Genomic DNA, 19,447 nt, shown 5'->3' on the forward strand with positions numbered 1-19,447 from the left:
CAAAGATAAAAAAAGTTATCAGAAAATCAACAAGAAAAATTAATCCTAGATTAAAAATAAAATAAAAAAGTACAACTAATTAAAATTCATTATCAAAGATAAACCTAAAGAACTAAAATTGAACCAAAGTCATTGGCTTGAAAATACTACATCTAAAATATCAGCTATTTACTAAAAACACCAAAAGAACCAAAGTCAAAGTAAGCTTAACCACTTAATAGTTGTTAATTTTTCATAATTTTCCTTCTATTGAAAATTAATCATTAGTTTTTCTTCATCTTTCTGTCCGATAACAATATTAAGTCTCAATGCAACAGTTTCACAACATTTTGTGTCCACTTTTGCTTAACAAAATCTATTTCATTGTGAAAATTAAGAGTAATCAATTGAAATTTATGGGTTAATTATGAATGACGACAACGCCCGTTTTTCCTTTCAAGTTTTGATCGAATTTGAGTTTAATTATAACAACAATTACTATATTTAGGTTTTTATTGTTGATAATGGATGAAAAAGAAGAAAAGAAGAAGATGAGTTTGGGTGAGAGAGACAGTTGAAAAGAGATAAAAAAAAATTAATTTAATCTTTTTAAAGAAAATTGATAATATTTATTTTTAAGTCTTTTAAAGAATTATATTTATTTTTTAATGAAGTGACATTATCTCATAATTTGACAATGTATAGAAACTATACACTATCAATGTATCAAATATAAAGTTAAATAATATCTTATATATATGTAATTTAATCTTATTCATATTTTAATTCTAATTAATGACCTAACCAATTAATAATATTGTATTTTAATTATATCACTGAATTTATACAATTATCTTAACGTCCTCTCAAATGATTCGATAAACATGAAAGTCAAACATGAAGAGTCCTCAAGTCACACGATAACATGCAGAGTGATTATCAATGTCAATACACTTGGCCCATTTATGAAACACATGATGGCATGATAAGTATCTGTATAGCCCTTCTATTATTTCAATGAAGTACGGTGGCAAAAGGGTGTGCAATGCCCATATCCTCTAGTCTATAAAATAACTCTGAAGTGGCCTCCACGATAGCAAGATCTGATTCAGTACTAGATTGGGCAGTAATTATTTGTTTCTTGCTACACCAAGAAACGAGAAAATAACCTAAAAGGAAACAATAACTAGTGGTAAAACGATGATTGATAGAATCACTCACCTAATCAACATTCGAATACCTACATAAAACTAGAGAAGAATGAACTGAGAAGTGAAGTCCAAAGAACATGAAGATCTATTGAAAAATGAGACAAATGCAGTCATAAATTAATTGACTAAATGAATAACATAAGTAATATCACCTCAAGTCATTATGAGACAAATCGAACTCTTAATAAATCGGCGATGTAAAGTAAGATTAGGAAGAAGAGTTCTATCTATCAAAGTAAGTTTAGGTATCGATAATGTCAACCCGAGAAAGTAAATCAGGTGCATACTTATGTTTGAGAAAGATAGTATCCATTAGTATTGGAGGAAACCTCAAGTTCAAAAAATAACTAAGAGAATCAAGATCCTATGTTTCAAATTGTTGTATATGAAACTGTTGTAATTTTGCAATACATGCTGTATAACCACCGGTGATGACATATCATCTACATAGAGAAGGAAAAAAACAATGCAATGAGTAGTATGAGTTTTTCTCAAGAGCTTGAAGCTCGTCATCTATTAACTTGTTGCTAATGATAGGACTGAGGCTCATGCAAGGTTACAAACAGTACAAAAGCAATGATAATTGTGGAGATAATGAGGAGTGTGTTTCACTCGGGTAGAACAACGAAGGGTTGGAATCAGCACAGTATCAAAAACCAACTTAGATTTTACAGGGACAAGAGTAGGAGCGAGAATATGAGTAAGCTCATGAGAAACAGTTGTAGTAGAATGAGGATATAACTGAACAAACGTGTCGGTCAAAAAACCAAGAGGGACTGGAAAAGGGGGAAAGGAGTTTGATAGAGAAGAAAACAATGTCTTCCCAAAATGTGACAGGAAGCTGAATACAACTTTTTTGTCGGTGGCGTGGTGACGTGTGGATCAGTTTGTTTTTCTTTCTTTCGATATTTTGTCAACAGAAATATGCCAGAAAATCTACTTCAATCACAAGTGGACCAAAGAAACAAAAGAGGAAATAAACTCACACAAGTGAGAAAACGTAGTCTGGAATGGCAGGCATGCCCCTGCCATTTCATGCTGTCGCCCCTTGGACCAAACACGAGAAGTCCAGAAGACCCAGGCCAATCCTAAAGCCCAAAAGAGTTAAGAATTTGCAGATTCATTAAGCAAAACCCAAACCAAATCAAATTATTTGGATTCCATGTGCTTGCTGTCGGTTTGGGCCAATACTTGGAGATTTCCCTATGATGTACAAAAACTATCGAATTTGAGTTTCACAAAACCGTATTGCAAACACAGCTTCATATAAACTACAACGATGGGTGACTGGATTTCAATGAATGACACCGTCTCGCTGACGAAATGGTAAGAATCTTCAAGTTAGATGGAAATCTAATTATACAAATAAATAAATCAAACCATAAACAGGAATAAAGTAGCATCCAGAGACCCCCTGCTTGTTATTTTCATAACAGGCCGCATGAAACATAATAAAATATTGCAATTCATTGTAACATCAACTAGCAAAATATCATAAGGGAAAATAGGCAGATCAACAAAATAGAATCCTGTACCGTAGCTCAGGACATCAGGGAACTAGCTGAATCCTTTACTAAAGAGTTGAACTAGCATAAGCATAGAAGATCATAAAAGCCATATCAAAAAAACCGCCTCTGAAGTCAATAAATGGATGCTGCATACTCTTACATTATTTCACTATGCAGATCTTAATAACAGAAGCAGCACCAATTCGGTGAAGTGCAACAACAGCATCACCGGGCTTGCACAACCCCTTCTCTGTAGCTGATGTTAAGGCAGCTTCCAAGATAACCTCGGTAGATTCTGCATCAGTTGCCTTGGCTGAGCCTTCTGCCAGTAGAGGAACCAAGCCCCTGTATATCAGACTATGTCTTGCTGGCCTTTCGTCACTGCAAGTCCAATCAAATGAATCGGTTGTCAAGACTGGGACAACCACAGATAGGATAGGGACAGCTGGTCTGTACTTGGCAACCAATTTGGCTGTTGTTCCACCTCGTGTCAAAACAACGATAAGCTTAGCTTTAGCCTTGTTAGCTGTTCGTACAGCTGAGGATGCAAGACTTTCCAACGGGCTCATCGGAAGTGGTGTTGATCGAATCATTTCTTTGAAGATTGCTCCATAGTCAAGGGAGGATTCTGCCTCAATGCAAATTCGAGCCATAATCTTCACAGCCAGCTCTGGATAGGATCCAGCTGCACTCTCACCGCTAAGCATGACACAATCAGTGCCATCAAGGACAGCATTAGCGACATCAGTAGCTTCAGCACGCGTTGGCCTTGGAGACTTAATCATAGATTCAAGCATTTGAGTGGCAGTAACAACAGGCTTGCCTGCAAGATTACACTTGTATATCATCATCTTTTGTGCAAGGAAGATCTTCTCCACTGGAATCTCCATTCCAAGATCACCCCGAGCAACCATAAATGCATCAGTCTCACGCAGGATCTCATCAAAGTTGATGACACCTTCCTGGTTCTCAACCTAAAAGAATCACAATAGCCATATCAGTCATCAGTCTAAAAACAGATACAAAGAAAGCAAGAAGACTCATCATGACCGATGAAACTCATATGCTTCTGGGAATGCAGAACAACAGCAAAGCAGGCACTAACTGCATTCAAGTTGTAATTAGGTCCAAATATTATAATCTGTGTGGTCAAGCAGTAATTATTTTCTAGAAGAATGGAAGGCCCTACTCTGCTGGAATAAGATTAAGAACAACAGCAGCATCCCCAAGGAAACCTATAACCATTAACAATTAAATTGCATAAAGAAATCACATAAAATCTCATTATTAATCATGATTGAAAAGTGAAAAAGATCAACATACCTTCGACATCAATTGTATCTGCTTTGCATGGGGACCAAGGACCTTACGGACATTAACAAGATCAGACCCTTTGCGTACAAATGAAAGAGCAATCATATCAATATTGTTGGGAACTCCCCATCCCAAGATGTCTTCCTTATCCTTCTCAGTGAGTGTTGGAAGATCCACCACAATACCAGGAAGGTTGACATTTTTTCTCTCACCAATCATTGCAGTATTTTCACATCGGCATCTCACAGTCCCACTAGCAGGATCACAGGATAACACTGTTAGTGTGATTGTACCATCTGCACATAAAATGGTATTTCCTGGCTTCAGGTCAGCAGCCAACTTTTTGTAGCTCATGGAGATCATCTTCTCATCTCCCTTGATATCATAATCAGTGGTTACAGTAATTTCCTGGCCTTCCTTAAGTTGAACAGGTTTCCCGTCCTTTAGGAATCCAGTTCGAATCTCAGGTCCCTGCAACATCAAAACACAGTCAACTACAAACTACCAAATGAAGAAAGAAAATACACATGTGAGAAGAGCTGAGAACAAAGAATTCAACATCCAAACACAATGCCAACCTCTTTACCTAAAAGAGGGAAACCAAAAATCCCGATCTTAGGACCCATTATCTTCGATTTTGAGTTTATTATTGGCACATTGGGTTACTAATGCAGAAGAATTTCTGGGCTCAATAAAGTCCAATGGCTCCAAAGGATTTCTTTCTTATTTATTATTTGCCTTTTTTTTCCCATTCACAATGAAGTTACTTTCACAAGATATTTCTAATTAGAAAACAAAATGTACAAAAAACACAAAGCTTAAGCACTTAAAAACATCTTCATACAGATAACGCTAAAATCATAAAACAAGGAGATAACAATAGGAAAACGGACCTTGGTGTCAAGCATGACGGCGCATAGGATGCCAGTATTGTGCATAGCAGCCCTGAGATTGTTCAAGGTCTCTTGATGATACTCATGGCTGCCATGAGAGAAATTGAAGCGGGCAACATTCATCCCAGCCCTCAGCAGCTTCTCTATCATTGGCACAGACCGCGAAGCCGGACCCAGAGTACAAACGATCTTGGTTTTGGGGACACGGCCATCGTTGGGAAGCTCTTTCAAGATTCCATCAATGTCTATATTTGCCATTGACTTTGATTTGCTCTGCTCGCTTACTTACAAAAATATCTGCACTCATTATCAACAATCAAAATCATCAAACAAGCTACTTTTCAAAGTAAAAAATTTTTTAAAAAATAAAAGCAAGAGAAAAATGTGTTCTACAGTTAAAAATTTGGTGTAGTGGTTTCATAATAAAATTTGAGCAAACTGAAGAAATAATTGGGTAAAAAGAAAAAAAAACATAAATTAAAATGAAACGGGAAAAAGAAATCATTTTTCATTGACAAGATCTATCAAAGAACTAAGGCGATTTACACAAAAAAAAAAACACAAGATATGGGGAAAATAAAAACAAAAATGAATGGCATAAACTGAAGGAAATGCAAATAATTTAATAAAAAAAAAGACAAACAGAAATAGATATGAATAAGGGAAGAAATAAATTACGATTGTAAGAAAGAGAGGCCGTTAGGTTCGGTCTCTCGGGAGAGATATCAGATCAGCAGATAGAGATCGTTTATGACATAAACACAAGCAAATAAACCCCAACAGAAACTTCAAAAAAAAATTGCGAAGTAGACAAAGATATCTATGATTTTATAAATAAATAAGAAGTAAAAGGGGAGGGAAGAGGGGCTTACCGAACAACTCAAGGCTCGTGGGTTTACCAAACTAAACCCAGTTAAAGATTTAGAGAGAGAGAGAAAGAGAGTACAGAAAAAATCTGTGTTAGAGAGCAGAACAGAACAGTGGGTATTGCTGGTGGTGGCTTTTTGTAACAGGACAGAATTGGAGAGTGTTTAAAAAAATTGGGAAAAAAAAAAGAAAAAAGAGAAAGTTAGCCATTCGAACACGTGGTGGTAGATGGGCACATTGGAGATTTGAATTAGACAGGTTCTTAAAACGGTGCGAATATACTGCTGTCTAATTGATGCCAAGGAAATTAGCGGCTCCAGTTTAGAGGAAATGTTTTCAAATTACTATTTAAAAAAAAAACAAAGGGGGCACGCACGTGATTGGGGAGACAATGATATCGTACCGTGCGAGTGGAAGGGCTAGTACGAGCCGAACCATACAGTAAAAGAGGTAGGCACGGTGTGTCTTCGTTGCTTGTTTTCCCTACTCGTGTCTGTGTGCGTACCCCACGTTTTTGACCTCTGCGGTGTGGCCCCTCCAATGCCCACTCTTTTCAGCCCTTTTATCATTCCTCGTCTGGTTTAACCCAACCCACTCCAAAAATGACTCTTAAATTATTATTGTTAATTGTTAAAAAAGCCAACTTGTTTCCTACCAGGTTCAGGAATCGGGGATTGGACCAGCAGCAGCAACGCTAATCACATGCGTTTTCCTCAAAAGCTGAGATTTATTTTGCCCTCAATAATTGAATTCAATAGGGAGTTTTCCGGTTAAGCCTTAGCCCCTCTGGAATGGACTCTTGGTGTAGCCTTGATGGTGAAATGTCCTGACCCTTTAGCCAACAGAGTATCAAAGTGTTTCTTGGTTTGGGGGGAAAACTAAAACATCTGTTGGGACTTGGAAGGACCGCCCTTTGAAAAAGGCAACAGATGGACTTTTCAGAGACGTGGAAGGACCATTGCCTCCCCACGCCTTCTAGTAGCGCTTCCGTCTTCACCACCATTTCTTATTTTCTTTTTGTTTTTTAGGTCAAAACCGCTCACCAACATTTCTGCCTCTTACTGTTTACACTTGAAAATTAAAATCATTAAAAAAGAAAAATTGAAACCTTGGAATGCTACATTCCATTTATTCAAATACGTTTTACAGCCACCAAGCCGGACCAGAATAATCTGCTAATCACATCAACAGTTTTATATAAAAAATTTTAAGGTTGGATATCTTGCAATAGATATTTAATCATATAAACAAATTTAATATAAACAAGAAATTCGCCTCTCATCCATTACTTTTAAATAAACCTTTTAACATAAACTAGTATCATAAATCATCTTCAGTCTAGAATACTGTCCAAAATCAACTTCAACAAGATTATAAATGACTGATTAAGAGTAGATTCAACCCGATGGTAAAACTTGGTCAACTTCATACTCAAAATTGCAATAGTTCATGAAACTAAAATTCAACTCAATTCAAAATGGTCACCTAATAGGATATAAGTAGTAACTAAATTACATTAACTATACCAATTTTACCAATCCATTTTAATTCCAACTCCAAAGTTCATACAGAGTCTGTTTCAGTACCCACTTTTCAAATGGAAAGATAAAAAAATTGCACTCAAATAAAGTTCCAATATGTTGTGCTCTGAAATTTCATCCATGTCTTTTTGATTTTCTAGAATTTTAGTACTGTGACCTTTTTGAATTTCAGAAACATGACCCAATTTGCAGCTGTAGACAACCACGTAATAGCCAGATTTCATGCTTCTTCCACCTAAATTCTGAAAAGAAGTTGATACAAGTTGGTCCATTTTAACGCCAAGAGACAAATTTCATACAAAATCTTTCTAATAGATAACTAGTATTTTTACAGAGTAGCCAAACCCAGAAACTGTTACACTTCATTGTTAGCCAACAGAAAAACATTTCAGTTCTCGCAGAATATCCACACGGTTACTTTTGACCACCGATAATAATGGTAAAATGCATTGCAATTCAGATTTTCAAACCTTGCACACTGTTATCCAGACTCTCTCTCATACTCGTTTTGGTGGCACATACTGCACGTGCACTTCTTCACATAAATTCTGTATCAAGGAAAACAACTACTATCAATGTGCACAATACATAAACCACAGAAGAAAATGCCTTGAAACTTTAGGCAAGTTGTTTTCTAGTTGCAAGAGGAAGTAGATATGCACTTAATGCTTTCTAGTGAAAATTGATAAGATAAGAGGAATAGCCAATGAGTTTCTTTTTCGTTTTACCATAAATACCAGAATTCAAAAATGGATAGCTGGATAGGCAGAAATTTAGCCAACATCTTCATTTTCATTTGCTCATTTCCAGCACCAAAATCGTCAAATTTATAGCACATGGCATGGCTTAAAAGATAGATTGAACAGTTCATGCGAAGTCTACCTCACAATACATGTGTATCTTAGTAAAAGTCATTAAATATTTATAAGAGGGAATAGATTATATTCCCATCACAAGATATTTTCTAGTGCAAATCAATAATATCACCTTAATAATTAAATATACAAATAACAATAAGATTGAATAGGAAAAGAAAAGATTTTGAACTGATCTAAGGATGCCAAAGTGGTTCCCAGAGATGACACACGAATGAAGGGAAAAAGGAACTGCATATTATCATAGACCTAATGATAAAGATAGTTAAATACATCACATAGCACATTGTGTTTCATATTCACCATTCTTGACATTTTCTTTCATAAAAAGAGGTAAGCAGGAATAAGCTAACTGGCATTATATTTCCAAGGAAATAAAAAAAAATTAGAGAATTGCACTCAAGAAGAGAAACCAAACCTGCAAGTCCTCTGGAAGTGCCTCTGAAACTGCAAGAGTGTAACAACCGGGGACAAATCTTCCTGAACAAGATTTAAAGAAATGTCACAGACCCAAAATATATATAAATCAGATATAATATACTAATGTTTGAGGCATCTAAAATAAGGAAAGATATAAGAAGAAACATATCAGAAAGCAGAAAAAAAGTAGAACAGAAGTTGAGTGATCAACTATTCTGTGGTGAAAACTATCATTGAGGCCTCAAGGCTCTGGTGCCTTGTAAAGTCCAGAAGCATTCCTAGAGAGTTGATTAATTCAACAATCATCCTAGAGAACAGGCTTCAAATTCAAGGTTTTAGGCAATTGTATATGGACAATGAAAAACAACAGTAAATTAAGCTCACACCATAAAGTATCAAAACAGAATTTTAAATCACACTAGCCTCCATTCTGCATTCGAAGAAGGCTTTTAAATTTCCAAACAATTACTGGAATATTTCTCCACAGCAACAACAAAGAAAAAGAAACAGAAAACTTTGAAATTATATACACGAACAAAATAAGTGTAGGACATACCAATTCGCAGCCAACGAGCAGCCCAACTTCTAGTCGGGTCCATAACAGAGATTATCCTAAAAAACCAATCAGAAAAAGGATATTCAAAAGCTACACTCAATATAAAGGTTTTCCTTTTAAAAGGGGAAAAAAAAGTAAGATACCCATTGAAATTAGCAGTCGTGCAATCGACGACGCGCTCATGATCCTCATCCATCTTAAAGAATGGGCAGTTCTCACATCCGGATTCCCTAAACTAAAATTTAAAAAGCCATAAATTAATATATAAAACTCTTCGAGTATGAAACTGTTGAAAGCAAGAGGAAACCCTAACTCAAAACAGAAAAAAACCTGATCGTAGGTTTTGACGAGGCGGCAACGAAGGCAAGCCCTGAGCTCGTGGCCGAAGCTCGTTGGAATCTGAGCGGGCGCGCTTCCCATTGCTTTTCCGCTTTCCTTTCCAGGGAATTCCCGGCTTCAGTCTTCAGCAACAAAAGGAAGAGCGATAGAAGGATCTTTTTCCAGAATTTTGTTTGATTATTGATATTTCTTTTCGTTTCAGGACTCAACGAGGCACAAGCAACGCAGGGAGTCAAGGAGACGAAGCTACTGGAGCTAACTGTTCTCGGCCCTTTAGAGATGGGCTGGGGTTCTAATGACCTGGCCCAATCTCCAGACCGTTTGATAATCACCAATTCTAGCGATGTTTGTCACTGCAACGTTTGCCTAACCATCCCGATACAAAGTTTCCATTCTTTTGCAGTTGTTCTTGCAGCAATTAGCGACTTTCAACCAATGAAAACCTTATAGCCATCCCTCTTTTTAAACGAATACGCTGCTTATATTTATCTTGGTCCTTTTACGGGTAAAAGCCTCGCCAGTTAGGGGAAATTTATAGCAGCTATGGAAGTTCAGAAACAATTTAATGTACCTCAAGCTTTAACAAGCCATCAACATATGCCAAGGATCTATCCTCCTTTAGATTTTATGTTTTACGCCAGCGTTTTTGGGACCTAAAAAAAAGGGAAATAAAGTTGAAAATTAATCTAACAATGCAATAACCTACATCAGGATCAAAGGCCGTGAAGGAGAAGTAATGGTTATCAAGCTGAATGTGTCATAGCAGATAGCTTTGGCCTTTTGCCTGCTTTTGGATGCTAAAGAACAGAAGCAAATGATTGTAGAATTTACACAAATGTCAATGAAGGTGCTACAACTTGAGGAATTATTTGACAGCGTACGAATTCTTTCAGCTCCTTCCATTACAGTGGTGGATGGCACCATTGCTCTGATCTCTGTGTTTCAAGTTAAAGTGATCTAACCCCCAAATTCGAATTGTTCGGTCATCACTAGCAGAAGCAAGCATGTGAAGGTTTGCTGGATTCCAGCTCACACAATTAACAGCTCCAGAGTGTCCAGGCAGTGCCAATAGGAGCTCCCCCGAGCATCTGTGCCATATGTACACCTGCAACAAGAAACAATACACCCTCATTATTAATGCAAAGACATTTTCTAGTGCCATATGATACAATTTAATCTATGATAAAAGCGACAGCAACTAGAATTATATTAGTTACTCAATAATCAACACAACAAACTCAGAACAGTTAATGTTTATCCCACTAGAGTGAATATTTAAAAGGCTGACCATCATGCCGTTCACAGAAAAGCATACACCTAAAAAAATGACACTCGCAGACTATTCTTGGACTTACCCTTCAAATGCATGTGCACCAAAGTCAAGTGACTCGTGAAAGTATAAACAGAAAACAAATTTTGCAGGTAGCAGCATTTTGATAATAGTAACATCAAATCAGCTTTTCATGACATGAAAAAAAGTACCTGTGAATCCTCACTACCACTTGCAATAAAAGCTTGCCCCAAACCGCCAAAACAAGATCTAATTACAAATCGGGTACGTTTGTGACCTTTGTACTTCAACACAAGTTTAGGATCACCTTCTATGCTCCAGAGATGGATTTCTTGGTTTATAAGATTGACCAGTAAGAACTTATTGTCTTTTGATAATGAGAATGAAGTAATCATGTCCACCTCTTCAATCAGTCTCTCAAATTTTGCTTCCCTGTCAAGCAACAGTATAGCAGATTCTCTGCATATGCTTATGATCCTCTTACCATCATCAGTTATGGCCATATCTGAAATTTTAAGTGTCCTCTGTCCTTTCCAGCATTCCAGCTCTCTTCCATCCATATCCCAGAGGCAGATGCTCCTGTCGGTCATCCCCGCAAATATCCCTCTACCATCAGGAAACCATCCACAAGAAATCAAACCTACACCAGATTTTTCATAAACATGGAGGCATTCCCCAGAACTGACATCCCAACGCCTGATACCCTCCTCTTGTCCACAGGTAAGGATTTGGCTATCATCCGGGCTCCACGAAACGGTTAATACTGGTTTCTGATGGCCGCATAGAGTATGCTTCAGAGACCCTTGACCATTTTCGTTAAACTAAAAAGTTAAAAAAGAATAAAGAAATAAATTAATTAATCGAAAGAGGATAGTTTGAAGTTGCATGCATGATTATCAGCATTGTAGGATATAGTAATGCTGCATATCAACATTGAACTCTCAACATATTCATTTTAAAACACGTAATTTCCTCAAAATATGCTTACGAGAGCCTAGCTCAATCCATACCCACTAAAATCCTTATTTAGGGGATCAAGGACAGTGGTTCAAACCTCTGCAACAGCTAGGAACACTAACACATTTCCTGAAAATGACACACATATAAAAATTTGCATGCCAATATGCAAAAGAAATATGAATATTTCCAGCTAATTATTTCAAATCCAATAACAAGGGAACCATCGAAGTTGCATGGCACAAGGTGTCTGTCTATGCCCATCATTGTTCAGGCATAAATTATTTATTGTCGCTGAATCATAATAAATTAACCAATAAGCAAACTCTAGCACATATCATTTGATCTTATCCATGTTTCTTCTTTAGCCTACAACAATAACAACTTCTGACAAAAAGAGAGTAACAGGGCACATAAGGGCAGAATCCCACAAATGAGTGCTGCCTAAAACATAAGAACCTTGGAATAGGATATGAAAGGTCAAGGCCAAGCCAATTATAAAGAAAAAGATTACCTCCCATATAATTGCCAACTGATCCTTGGATGATGAGGCCAAATATTTTCCATTGTGTGAGAATTGCAAAAACCAAACTTCATCATTGTGCGCTTGTAGTATCTATTTCATTGATATAAAGAGAAAATTTTCACACTGCCATTCTTTTGTTAGTTAATGAGAATCAAATCCACAGCACGCATTATGAGAGACAATATGCGGTATTAGAACAGAAGCAAAAATTTAAAAAAAAAAAACATATAAGTCTCTTGATCATAAAACCAAGTTGAAATTAACAGCAAGAGTAAGAACACCGAAAGAATAAAAAGATTAGTGCTGAACATAGCTGCACTCCTAATCAAAGCGGGCAACTTCTCTACAGCATAATAGCATGAACCAACACAAATAACTATTTCCATATGCTGGAGCTTGCTAGATCAGTAACCAGAATATATTACACCCTAGACCCAAAAGATGAAGTCCAATTTATTCTGCTACGGGAAAGGGCAGATATAGGGAGTGCAAAGGCAGCAAATTAAACTACCATCCACTTGAAAAACTCTAACCTGCAATGTCTGGGAAGGAATCTGACTTTTCCCACAATAATGATCTGAGTACAAAGAGAGATCACTATCTGAGGTATTGTGGAACACACAAGCCCCTCGTTGAACATCAAGTGCCCTTTCAACCAGATGTTCTAACCTTTTTTCAGGAATCATAACTGCAGCAGGAAGCAACTTTTGTAGTTTTTCTAGAATCTTTGCCCTTGACTTCGTCCCCTCAGTATCTTGACCAGAAATCCCAAGTCTTACACATTGCAAAGGAGAGATGATACAGGCAGCAAGCTCATGAACCCGGTTCATATTGATACGAAGAGGCACAATCTCTTTCCTTAGTGTATCCAATGCAGCAGTGACGTTTCCAATTTTCAGAAGTTCAAGGAACTTCTGTTCCAATATCAAGAAAGATGCTGATTTCACAATTGTTTCGTCTGAGACACCAATCATATGCAATGTGGCAACACTATCATCCCACTTACCATCTGTCACTTGCTGCATAAACAAATTAACCACTGGAGAATGCAACGGTATTCCAGATTCCTCCTCCAAAAGGGCACCACTTTTGTCATAACCAAGTGAGTACAATGCCCTAGTTATAATTTTAATAAATTCAGCCTTTTTGATAACACCTTTTGAACCTATTGTTTCCCCATCCCCTTGGGAGGTTAGAGGCCTAGCCATCTGGTCTCCCAAAGAGCAAGAAACAGGTTCTGCAGTCAAATGATCCCCTGGTGAGCTCTTTGATTCTTCGAAGGGCCCTTTCACACGTTTCAAGGGTGGTTCGGTATCTTCTATCACTCCCATGAAATGCCTAACTCAGCGCATAAATTTCCTACAAGTCAAAAAGCAAACAAATTATTATGGTAGCAATCACATTTGAGTAGTAGCTAAGAAACAGAATAGCTGGTGCAAAGGCTCCACGATTTAATAAGAATAAGAAGCCTAACATCAAGCATTTAATTGATTGACAATAACATTATAATTGCAACATAACAGAAAAAGAAAAGTTCCAAGCAATAATTTTCTAAAGATAGAAAAAGGGGACAAAGAATTAGTTGTAAGTAACAACAACCTATTGCCCTTCTCAGTCGTCAGATTAAGGACTCATTTGACTAAGACAAAGAATTTTTGTACTATAATTAATCAGATAAAATCAACCCAATACAGTTTAATTGATGCGAATTATTTATTTCATAGTAATTTTAGCATGGCATAATTGATTGTTTCTTTGTTAAACCATAATTTGCTAAAATGAGAATTAAAACAAATCTCCCAACAACAAAACCCACCAACCTTCCAAAGAAAGAAAATTATAAATCATTAAGAAGGAAAGAAAAGGGATAATTCTAGTGAAATTTTATGTTCTTGATAAGTAAAATAGAGATTAAATAAAATAAAATTCCTACGAAAATTAAAAAAAAAAAAGTTCATTCAAGAAAGACAGGCAAATTCAACGATGAACAAAAAGAAACAAAACTGTCCCCATAAACAATTCGTCAAGTACGAGGATTAATTATAATAATTAAAATCCAGGAAGACAACAACAAAGAAATGAAGACCTTTTTTTACCGGCGAAGAAAAATAATTACCCACCGGAACGCATTCCCAGTGAAACGGAACGGAAAAGAGAGGGAGAAGCCAAATTGCAGTTCGTGTTAAAGAGAAATGTGAAGGACAAGGAGAAGGGAAGGGAAGGGAAGAGAAGAGAAGGGGGAATGTAGATTGAAGGAGAATACCGAAAAGCACCACCACCGAGAGCTATGTATAGAGAGCATAGAGAACAGTGACAAATTAACAATTACTAAACGTTCTTTTTCCTTTTACGTAAGAAAAAAAATGAATTTAAGCAGTTGGCAAACGGCAAAGCAAAAAGATTGAACAAAGTAAATTAGATGCAATTAAAAAATATAATAATTTAAAATTTTTTAAATTATTTAAAAATTTAAATTTTATATTTTTATTTTAAATTAAATATTAATTATTAATTAATTATTACTAATTAAAATACATATTTATCATGTTTTATGTAACGTTGAGATGATAATAATGAAGATAAAAAATTACATGATTATATTATTATGTTATATTAATTATATCAATATTTCATGATATATAATAATAAATAAAATTATTATTATTATTATTAATTTTATTTATTTATAATAAAAATGTATTTAATTTAAAATATAAATGTAAATATTTAATTTAAAATATAATAAAAATAAAAAATTATTAAAATTTTCTTAATAATTTGAGTTTTTATTAAAAAAAGAAAGGCTTTGGATTGGACGATGGGGTTCCAACCCCAAAACCGCCTGCTTGCAGCCCACGCGGGATGTGGCCGTAGCCAGCGGCTACGACAAACAATTGCTTGATGGGTGTCGTGCGAGTGAAGCCTGCGCCAAACAACGGTTTAGTCATGTTGCTTACTCGGTTAGATTTGCTCCGACCTTAGAAATTGGGATTGGGCTTGGATTAACCAAGGATTTAAAAAAAAGGAATTAGTAGTTGTATTAGATTATCCTAAAGAAGAGAATAAAGAAAGAAGGATTAGGAGAGAAGATAAGATTTGTGGTATCTTGTCGTGTAGGTAATCTTTTTACCGCGAATGCAAATAGAATTGAATATATGAATATGCAAAGGCATTTATTAGCATATGGCTATTACATACACAAAAGAATATTCCTTTCCCTTTGATTGGGAAAATGAGAATACCACCATTTTAGGTTATAATATAGCTTCCTGTATTTATATAGTTGCCGTTTTGTTTTCTAATATTTGTTGTCTCATTTTCATTTTCAAATTATAATATGAAAGATTTTATGAGATAGATATATGAAACAAATTTGGTTATCCCACGCCACCTACAAGCTTGCAAAAATACTTGTACTTTGGTCAGCCTGCCATCAATGAACAATTCTAAATTGCTCCTTTTCTGTTGCTTTTACTCCCCATTCTTTGTAAAAATGATTGAATATCTTCGTCTGTAAACTCATTTTCAGCTTTTAGCATATGCTGAAAGTTCCTGCATAAAACTTAAAATCCTGAAATTAATTAATCTAACTAAAACTCTTTATGACATATCAAACAAACAGACTGTTGTATGAATAGATTATCAGATGAAGAAAATGATTATATCTGTAAGAAGCACCACACCAATTGCTTCCAATGGTCTTGCCATATCACCACAGGTAGCCATCAAGATGAAATCGAAGGCCAAAGGTTAATTGGATGAAGCAGCAGTGTTGTTGGCCCTTTCTTTCACCATGGTCTTAACAAAGAGCTCCCCTGCCCTATATGAGGATCGAACCTGCATCAGAGAAGTGCATATAAGATTTTTTTTATTTATTTTTACATATTTTGCAGTATTGGGAGCCTTGATGGATGGACTCGAGCAGAAGTTAGTATAACAATGAGGGGCCTAAAAAAAGAAACAATGTCTCGAGAAGTGATGCACAGTAGGCTGGTAGCAGACTCTTCATTCTGTAGCCAATTTCGAAGAAACTCGAATTGATTTGATTAGAACAGTGGAATCTCAGATTACTTCAATCTGGCAAGTATAAGTTCCTTTCTATGTTCATTCAAAGGAGATTTGAAATCCATGATATGCAAGCACAATCATCATCTATAGCAATGAATTACAAAGAGCTTACCAGGGGCCCACTGGCTACATAACGAAATCCAATCGACTCCCCATATTCCTTCCAGAAAGCAAACTTTTCAGGCGTAACATATTCTTTGACAGTCAAATGGAGTGGTGTAGGCTGCAGAAACAAGAGGGCATTTAAGTTGATACTAGGTTTCACTCTCAGATAAGTTACAACGAATATAATGCCGATAGTCTGACACAGATAACTTATGAAGTGACAACTTCAGCTATTATGGATATCGACTAAGGTAGGATGGTCAACACAGGAGCAGTGGCAAGCTTAAACAGTCTTTTGCAACATCATGATGATAATGATGATTAAATAATAAAGAGACAACTTGAGCCACTAGAGAAACATCAACTAATTTAAGAAAATGAAAAGCAGGAGCCACTAATCATTAACAATCTTTAGCACAGCACGAAAATTAGAATCACCTAATCATGTCCAAACACTGCTAGTTCACCCAGAATTAAGGTCTGATATAGGCAGGATTCAGGCTAACTAGGTCCATCTATCTTCCAGCCAAAGTTCTCATGCTTGGGCATTTGCTTACGCTAGACATATTTGCCTGTAAAATTTACCTGTAGATATTGTCCAAGTGTGAGAATATCAACATCTATAGCCCTTAAATCAGCTAGGGCTTCCTTTAACTCATCATCAGTTTCTCCAAGGCCAAGCATTATAGAAGATTTTGTTATCATTCCTTCTTTGCTGAGCTTTGCATGTCTTAGAACTGACAAGCTCTGCTTATACCTGCAAAATCAAACAATGTAGACTCTTAACTAGCAAGTACAAGCACAATGATTTTGGTTCTCAGAAGACTGACTTCCAAACTGTTCAAAGCCTTGTGCTCTAAATACTTTAGAAGCCATCATATTGCCTCAATATTTGATTGCTAAATGTGTAATTGAAGTAACAGTTCCATAATTCAGTAAAGCACTAACATAATTGTCATTAATGCTGTGAACAAAAGCAAAAGCAAAAGAAAACGGAAAGCAAAAAAAATTCAAAGCATTTGTCTTATGTGACCCAAGAAATGCTAATTAGGAAGTCTTGGGTCAAACTAGATGGCACGTACAGAATCCTCCCCGGCTAGCATCAAAGTTGCACTAACTAATTTCTTGCGTTAACTAGTGTTCCAACAACTTTAAATGGTTGAAACTACATAAGAATCTAGAATCTTCCCACAAGAAATGTTGTAATACAAGCCTACTGTTGGCATTGGAGCATTTCCCCCATGAACAGAGTATTGAGCATATCTCCCTGTATAAACATCAGCTTCCTCTCCAAAATGAATCCAAGTTTATAAATCCCATCAGCATTTAGTTCCTCTTCAGGATTAGCTCTATTGCTCCAGAAGTGGGTTGTGGGTGGAACTTAAGATCTGCAAGTGCTTGAGACTACCAAGAACATTAAGGGACCCACACCAGTATACGACAGTACTATTTTGGTTTAAAAACTTAACTTCTAGGTGAAATAGCTCATTTAAACCATTTTTGTTTTTTATGTAATAATGACGATGCCCTAACACCTACATAGTTGAAGTGGAATGATGCTGCCCAACCATCATGGATGAGTGCACAACTTACCCAGCCCGAGGATCCCTGACAATTCTTTGGAGCCGTTTCACAGTTTCAATGTTGTGAGCAAAGACATCTAATCCTGAGTGCACCAGAATGTCTACAGCTTTCAAATCACCGCGGAAATCAGAAGTTAAACACTCAACCATGATCTCTGGCTTGAGTTTCTGTATGTAATCATATACAAAACCCATTATATTCCAAACTCTTCCTTTATGATATGCAACTAAGAACAAAAAGGTAGCTCAATGCTATAGCAAGGTAGATATACAACCTTCATCACTTGGACTGTCTGAGCAAAATGTCCACTTCCACCGTCAGGTAAATCATCACGATCTACACTAGTCAGTACAATATAATCCACACTGCAGATACAACAGCAACGAATCAAAAATTATGAAGATAGCACTCTTTTTAGATGAATTGAAAAACGATGAAGATGTGTGTCAGTGTGTGGCAGGAACATTAAGCACTGGGTAAAAGAATTGAGTGAAGCATAATCATTCTTAAATAATGGGAACTTAACAAGGCAAGTAATAAAAGACAGCAAAATTTTTATAAAGCCTACCCCCAACTCGCAATGGCCTTAGCTGTATTTTCAGGTTCCATGGGGTCAGGCGGTGCCGGGTTCCTACTGGTTTTAACAGCACAAAACCGACAACCCCGTGTGCAAGTGTCCCCAAGCAACATTATTGTCGCAGTTGCAATGCCATCCCCACCTCCATTCCAACACTGTCTTGCAAAATTAATTACTTAAAAATAGCTCTTAGTTAACTAGGAAAAAAAAAAGTTTAAAAAGAAGAAGAGAAGAGAGAATATACCTCTCCAATGTTGGGGCACTGTGCTTCCTCACAAACAGTATTGAGATTCAACCGAGAGAGAGATTGTTTAACCTCATCGAACCTCTGCCCCTGAGGAGCTTTCTGCCTCAGCCACTCCGGCTTCTTCAAGTTAGGATCTCTGCCCGTAAAGGGACCCATCTTTGGCATCCCACCCGGGTATGGCCCGTTTTGGGCGTCCGACTCCATCAGCTTCCCGGCCGCAGATAATGAAGTGGGTTGTGGTATTTTGACATCAATCTTCGACGCTGAATCCGAAGATTCACACCGGATTTTCACCTGTGAATACGACCATGATGGTTTAGAAGGTTTTGGGATGGGAATTGAAGCTGAGATTGAAGGTTTTGACATTGATACCGACATTTTCACTTTTTTTTTAACAACACCAAACTGGAAAATGGAAAGAGGAACAGAGTAGGGAGGTGTGCCGATGTTAATGTGTTAATTGTTGGGCATCCCAGATTTTGGTTTTCAGGAGGCCGTTGCTTTTGGGGGGCTTTGTTTTGTCCGCCTAACATAAGTTACCTTGTCTTGCTTTGTCTTGTTTCTGTGGGTTTCTGTTAAGTTTGGTTCA

The 19,447-nt window shown here is 36.6% G+C and overlaps 4 protein-coding genes across 11 annotated transcripts; all 4 read right to left on the reverse strand.

Annotated features, from left to right (window-relative positions):
- Nucleotides 1-2,578: 2,578 nt before the first annotated feature.
- LOC110427291 (Pyruvate kinase family protein) lies at nt 2,579-5,934 on the reverse strand. Of its 2 annotated transcripts, none has more exons than XM_021442787.2 (4): nt 5,778-5,934; nt 4,906-5,202; nt 4,022-4,483; nt 2,579-3,672 (listed from the first exon to the last, which is right to left on the reverse strand). In XM_021442787.2, exons 2-4 carry the CDS (start codon nt 5,161-5,163, stop codon nt 2,860-2,862), a joined length of 1,533 nt encoding a protein of 510 aa, XP_021298462.1. In that variant the 5' UTR covers nt 5,164-5,202; nt 5,778-5,934; the 3' UTR covers nt 2,579-2,859. The 2 variants fall into 2 exon arrangements, with proteins under 2 accessions (XP_021298462.1, XP_021298468.1); XM_021442793.2 differs by lacking the exon at nt 5,778-5,934 and adding an exon at nt 5,584-5,737.
- A 1,288-nt stretch (nt 5,935-7,222) lies between these two features.
- On the reverse strand, nt 7,223-9,824 carry LOC110427307 (Transcription initiation Spt4-like protein). 2 transcript variants are annotated; one of them, XM_021442803.2, is made up of 6 exons: nt 9,495-9,824; nt 9,308-9,399; nt 9,165-9,220; nt 8,607-8,668; nt 7,784-7,861; nt 7,223-7,555 (listed from the first exon to the last, which is right to left on the reverse strand). In XM_021442803.2, exons 1-5 carry the CDS (start codon nt 9,582-9,584, stop codon nt 7,811-7,813), a joined length of 351 nt encoding a protein of 116 aa, XP_021298478.1. In that variant the 5' UTR covers nt 9,585-9,824; the 3' UTR covers nt 7,223-7,555; nt 7,784-7,810. The 2 variants fall into 2 exon arrangements, with proteins under 2 accessions (XP_021298478.1, XP_089639023.1); XM_089782897.1 differs by lacking the exon at nt 7,223-7,555 and having other exon boundaries at nt 7,585-7,861.
- A 186-nt stretch (nt 9,825-10,010) lies between these two features.
- LOC110427267 (transducin family protein / WD-40 repeat family protein) lies at nt 10,011-14,560 on the reverse strand. Of its 5 annotated transcripts, XR_002446248.2 has the most exons (6): nt 14,398-14,534; nt 12,811-13,636; nt 12,266-12,367; nt 10,986-11,615; nt 10,335-10,608; nt 10,011-10,156 (listed from the first exon to the last, which is right to left on the reverse strand). XR_002446248.2 is itself a non-coding variant. In XM_089782865.1 (5 exons), the coding sequence occupies exons 2-5, from the start codon at nt 13,606-13,608 to the stop codon at nt 10,393-10,395; spliced, it is 1,746 nt and encodes a 581-aa protein (XP_089638991.1). In that variant the 5' UTR covers nt 13,609-13,636; nt 14,541-14,560; the 3' UTR covers nt 10,163-10,392. The 5 variants fall into 5 exon arrangements, 4 of the variants coding, with proteins under 4 accessions (XP_089638991.1, XP_021298432.1, XP_021298450.1 ...); XM_089782865.1 differs by lacking the exons at nt 10,011-10,156; nt 14,398-14,534 and adding an exon at nt 14,541-14,560 and having other exon boundaries at nt 10,163-10,608; XM_021442757.2 differs by lacking the exon at nt 10,011-10,156 and having other exon boundaries at nt 10,163-10,608.
- A 919-nt stretch (nt 14,561-15,479) lies between these two features.
- On the reverse strand, nt 15,480-19,399 carry LOC110418233 (Radical SAM superfamily protein). 2 transcript variants are annotated; one of them, XR_002445379.2, is made up of 8 exons: nt 18,856-19,399; nt 18,603-18,766; nt 18,309-18,399; nt 18,044-18,201; nt 17,036-17,207; nt 16,458-16,568; nt 15,961-16,114; nt 15,481-15,829 (listed from the first exon to the last, which is right to left on the reverse strand). XR_002445379.2 is itself a non-coding variant. In XM_021430903.2 (7 exons), the coding sequence occupies exons 1-7, from the start codon at nt 19,234-19,236 to the stop codon at nt 16,028-16,030; spliced, it is 1,164 nt and encodes a 387-aa protein (XP_021286578.1). In that variant the 5' UTR covers nt 19,237-19,399; the 3' UTR covers nt 15,480-16,027. The 2 variants fall into 2 exon arrangements, 1 of the variants encoding a protein (XP_021286578.1); XM_021430903.2 differs by having other exon boundaries at nt 15,480-16,114.
- Between the last annotated feature and the right edge of the window lie 48 nt (nt 19,400-19,447).

Source organism: Theobroma umbraticum, unplaced genomic scaffold (assembly GCF_002168275.2).
Source record: "Theobroma umbraticum cultivar Fairchild unplaced genomic scaffold, ASM216827v3 scaffold_30.0, whole genome shotgun sequence".
Lineage (NCBI taxonomy): Eukaryota > Viridiplantae > Streptophyta > Magnoliopsida > Malvales > Malvaceae > Theobroma > Theobroma umbraticum.

Excerpts from the sequence above, each read along its gene's own strand:
- LOC110427291 (XM_021442787.2), bottom strand. The coding sequence starts at position 5,163 with ATGGCAAATATAGACATTGATGGAATCTTGAAAGAGCTTCCCAACGAT. Across the intron at positions 4,484-4,905 it reads CCGTCATGCTTGACACCAAG|GGACCTGAGATTCGAACTGG; the intron begins GTCCGTTTTCCT and ends TTGATGTTGCAG. Across the intron at positions 3,673-4,021 it reads AGATACAATTGATGTCGAAG|GTTGAGAACCAGGAAGGTGT; the intron begins GTATGTTGATCT and ends TGATTCTTTTAG.
- LOC110427307 (XM_021442803.2), bottom strand. The coding sequence starts at position 9,584 with ATGGGAAGCGCGCCCGCTCAGATTCCAACGAGCTTCGGCCACGAGCTC. Across the intron at positions 9,400-9,494 it reads TCGTCAAAACCTACGATCAG|TTTAGGGAATCCGGATGTGA; the intron begins GTTTTTTTCTGT and ends TTTAAATTTTAG. Across the intron at positions 8,669-9,164 it reads TGCTCGTTGGCTGCGAATTG|GAAGATTTGTCCCCGGTTGT; the intron begins GTATGTCCTACA and ends AATCTTGTTCAG.
- LOC110427267 (XM_089782865.1), bottom strand. The coding sequence starts at position 13,608 with ATGGGAGTGATAGAAGATACCGAACCACCCTTGAAACGTGTGAAAGGG. Across the intron at positions 12,368-12,810 it reads TTCCTTCCCAGACATTGCAG|ATACTACAAGCGCACAATGA; the intron begins GTTAGAGTTTTT and ends TCAATGAAATAG. Across the intron at positions 11,616-12,265 it reads AGTTGGCAATTATATGGGAG|TTTAACGAAAATGGTCAAGG; the intron begins GTAATCTTTTTC and ends TTAACTTTTTAG.
- LOC110418233 (XM_021430903.2), bottom strand. The coding sequence starts at position 19,236 with ATGTCGGTATCAATGTCAAAACCTTCAATCTCAGCTTCAATTCCCATC. Across the intron at positions 18,767-18,855 it reads AGTGCCCCAACATTGGAGAG|TGTTGGAATGGAGGTGGGGA; the intron begins GTATATTCTCTC and ends TTTGCAAGACAG. Across the intron at positions 16,569-17,035 it reads CACTTGGACAATATCTACAG|CCTACACCACTCCATTTGAC; the intron begins GTAAATTTTACA and ends TTGTTTCTGCAG.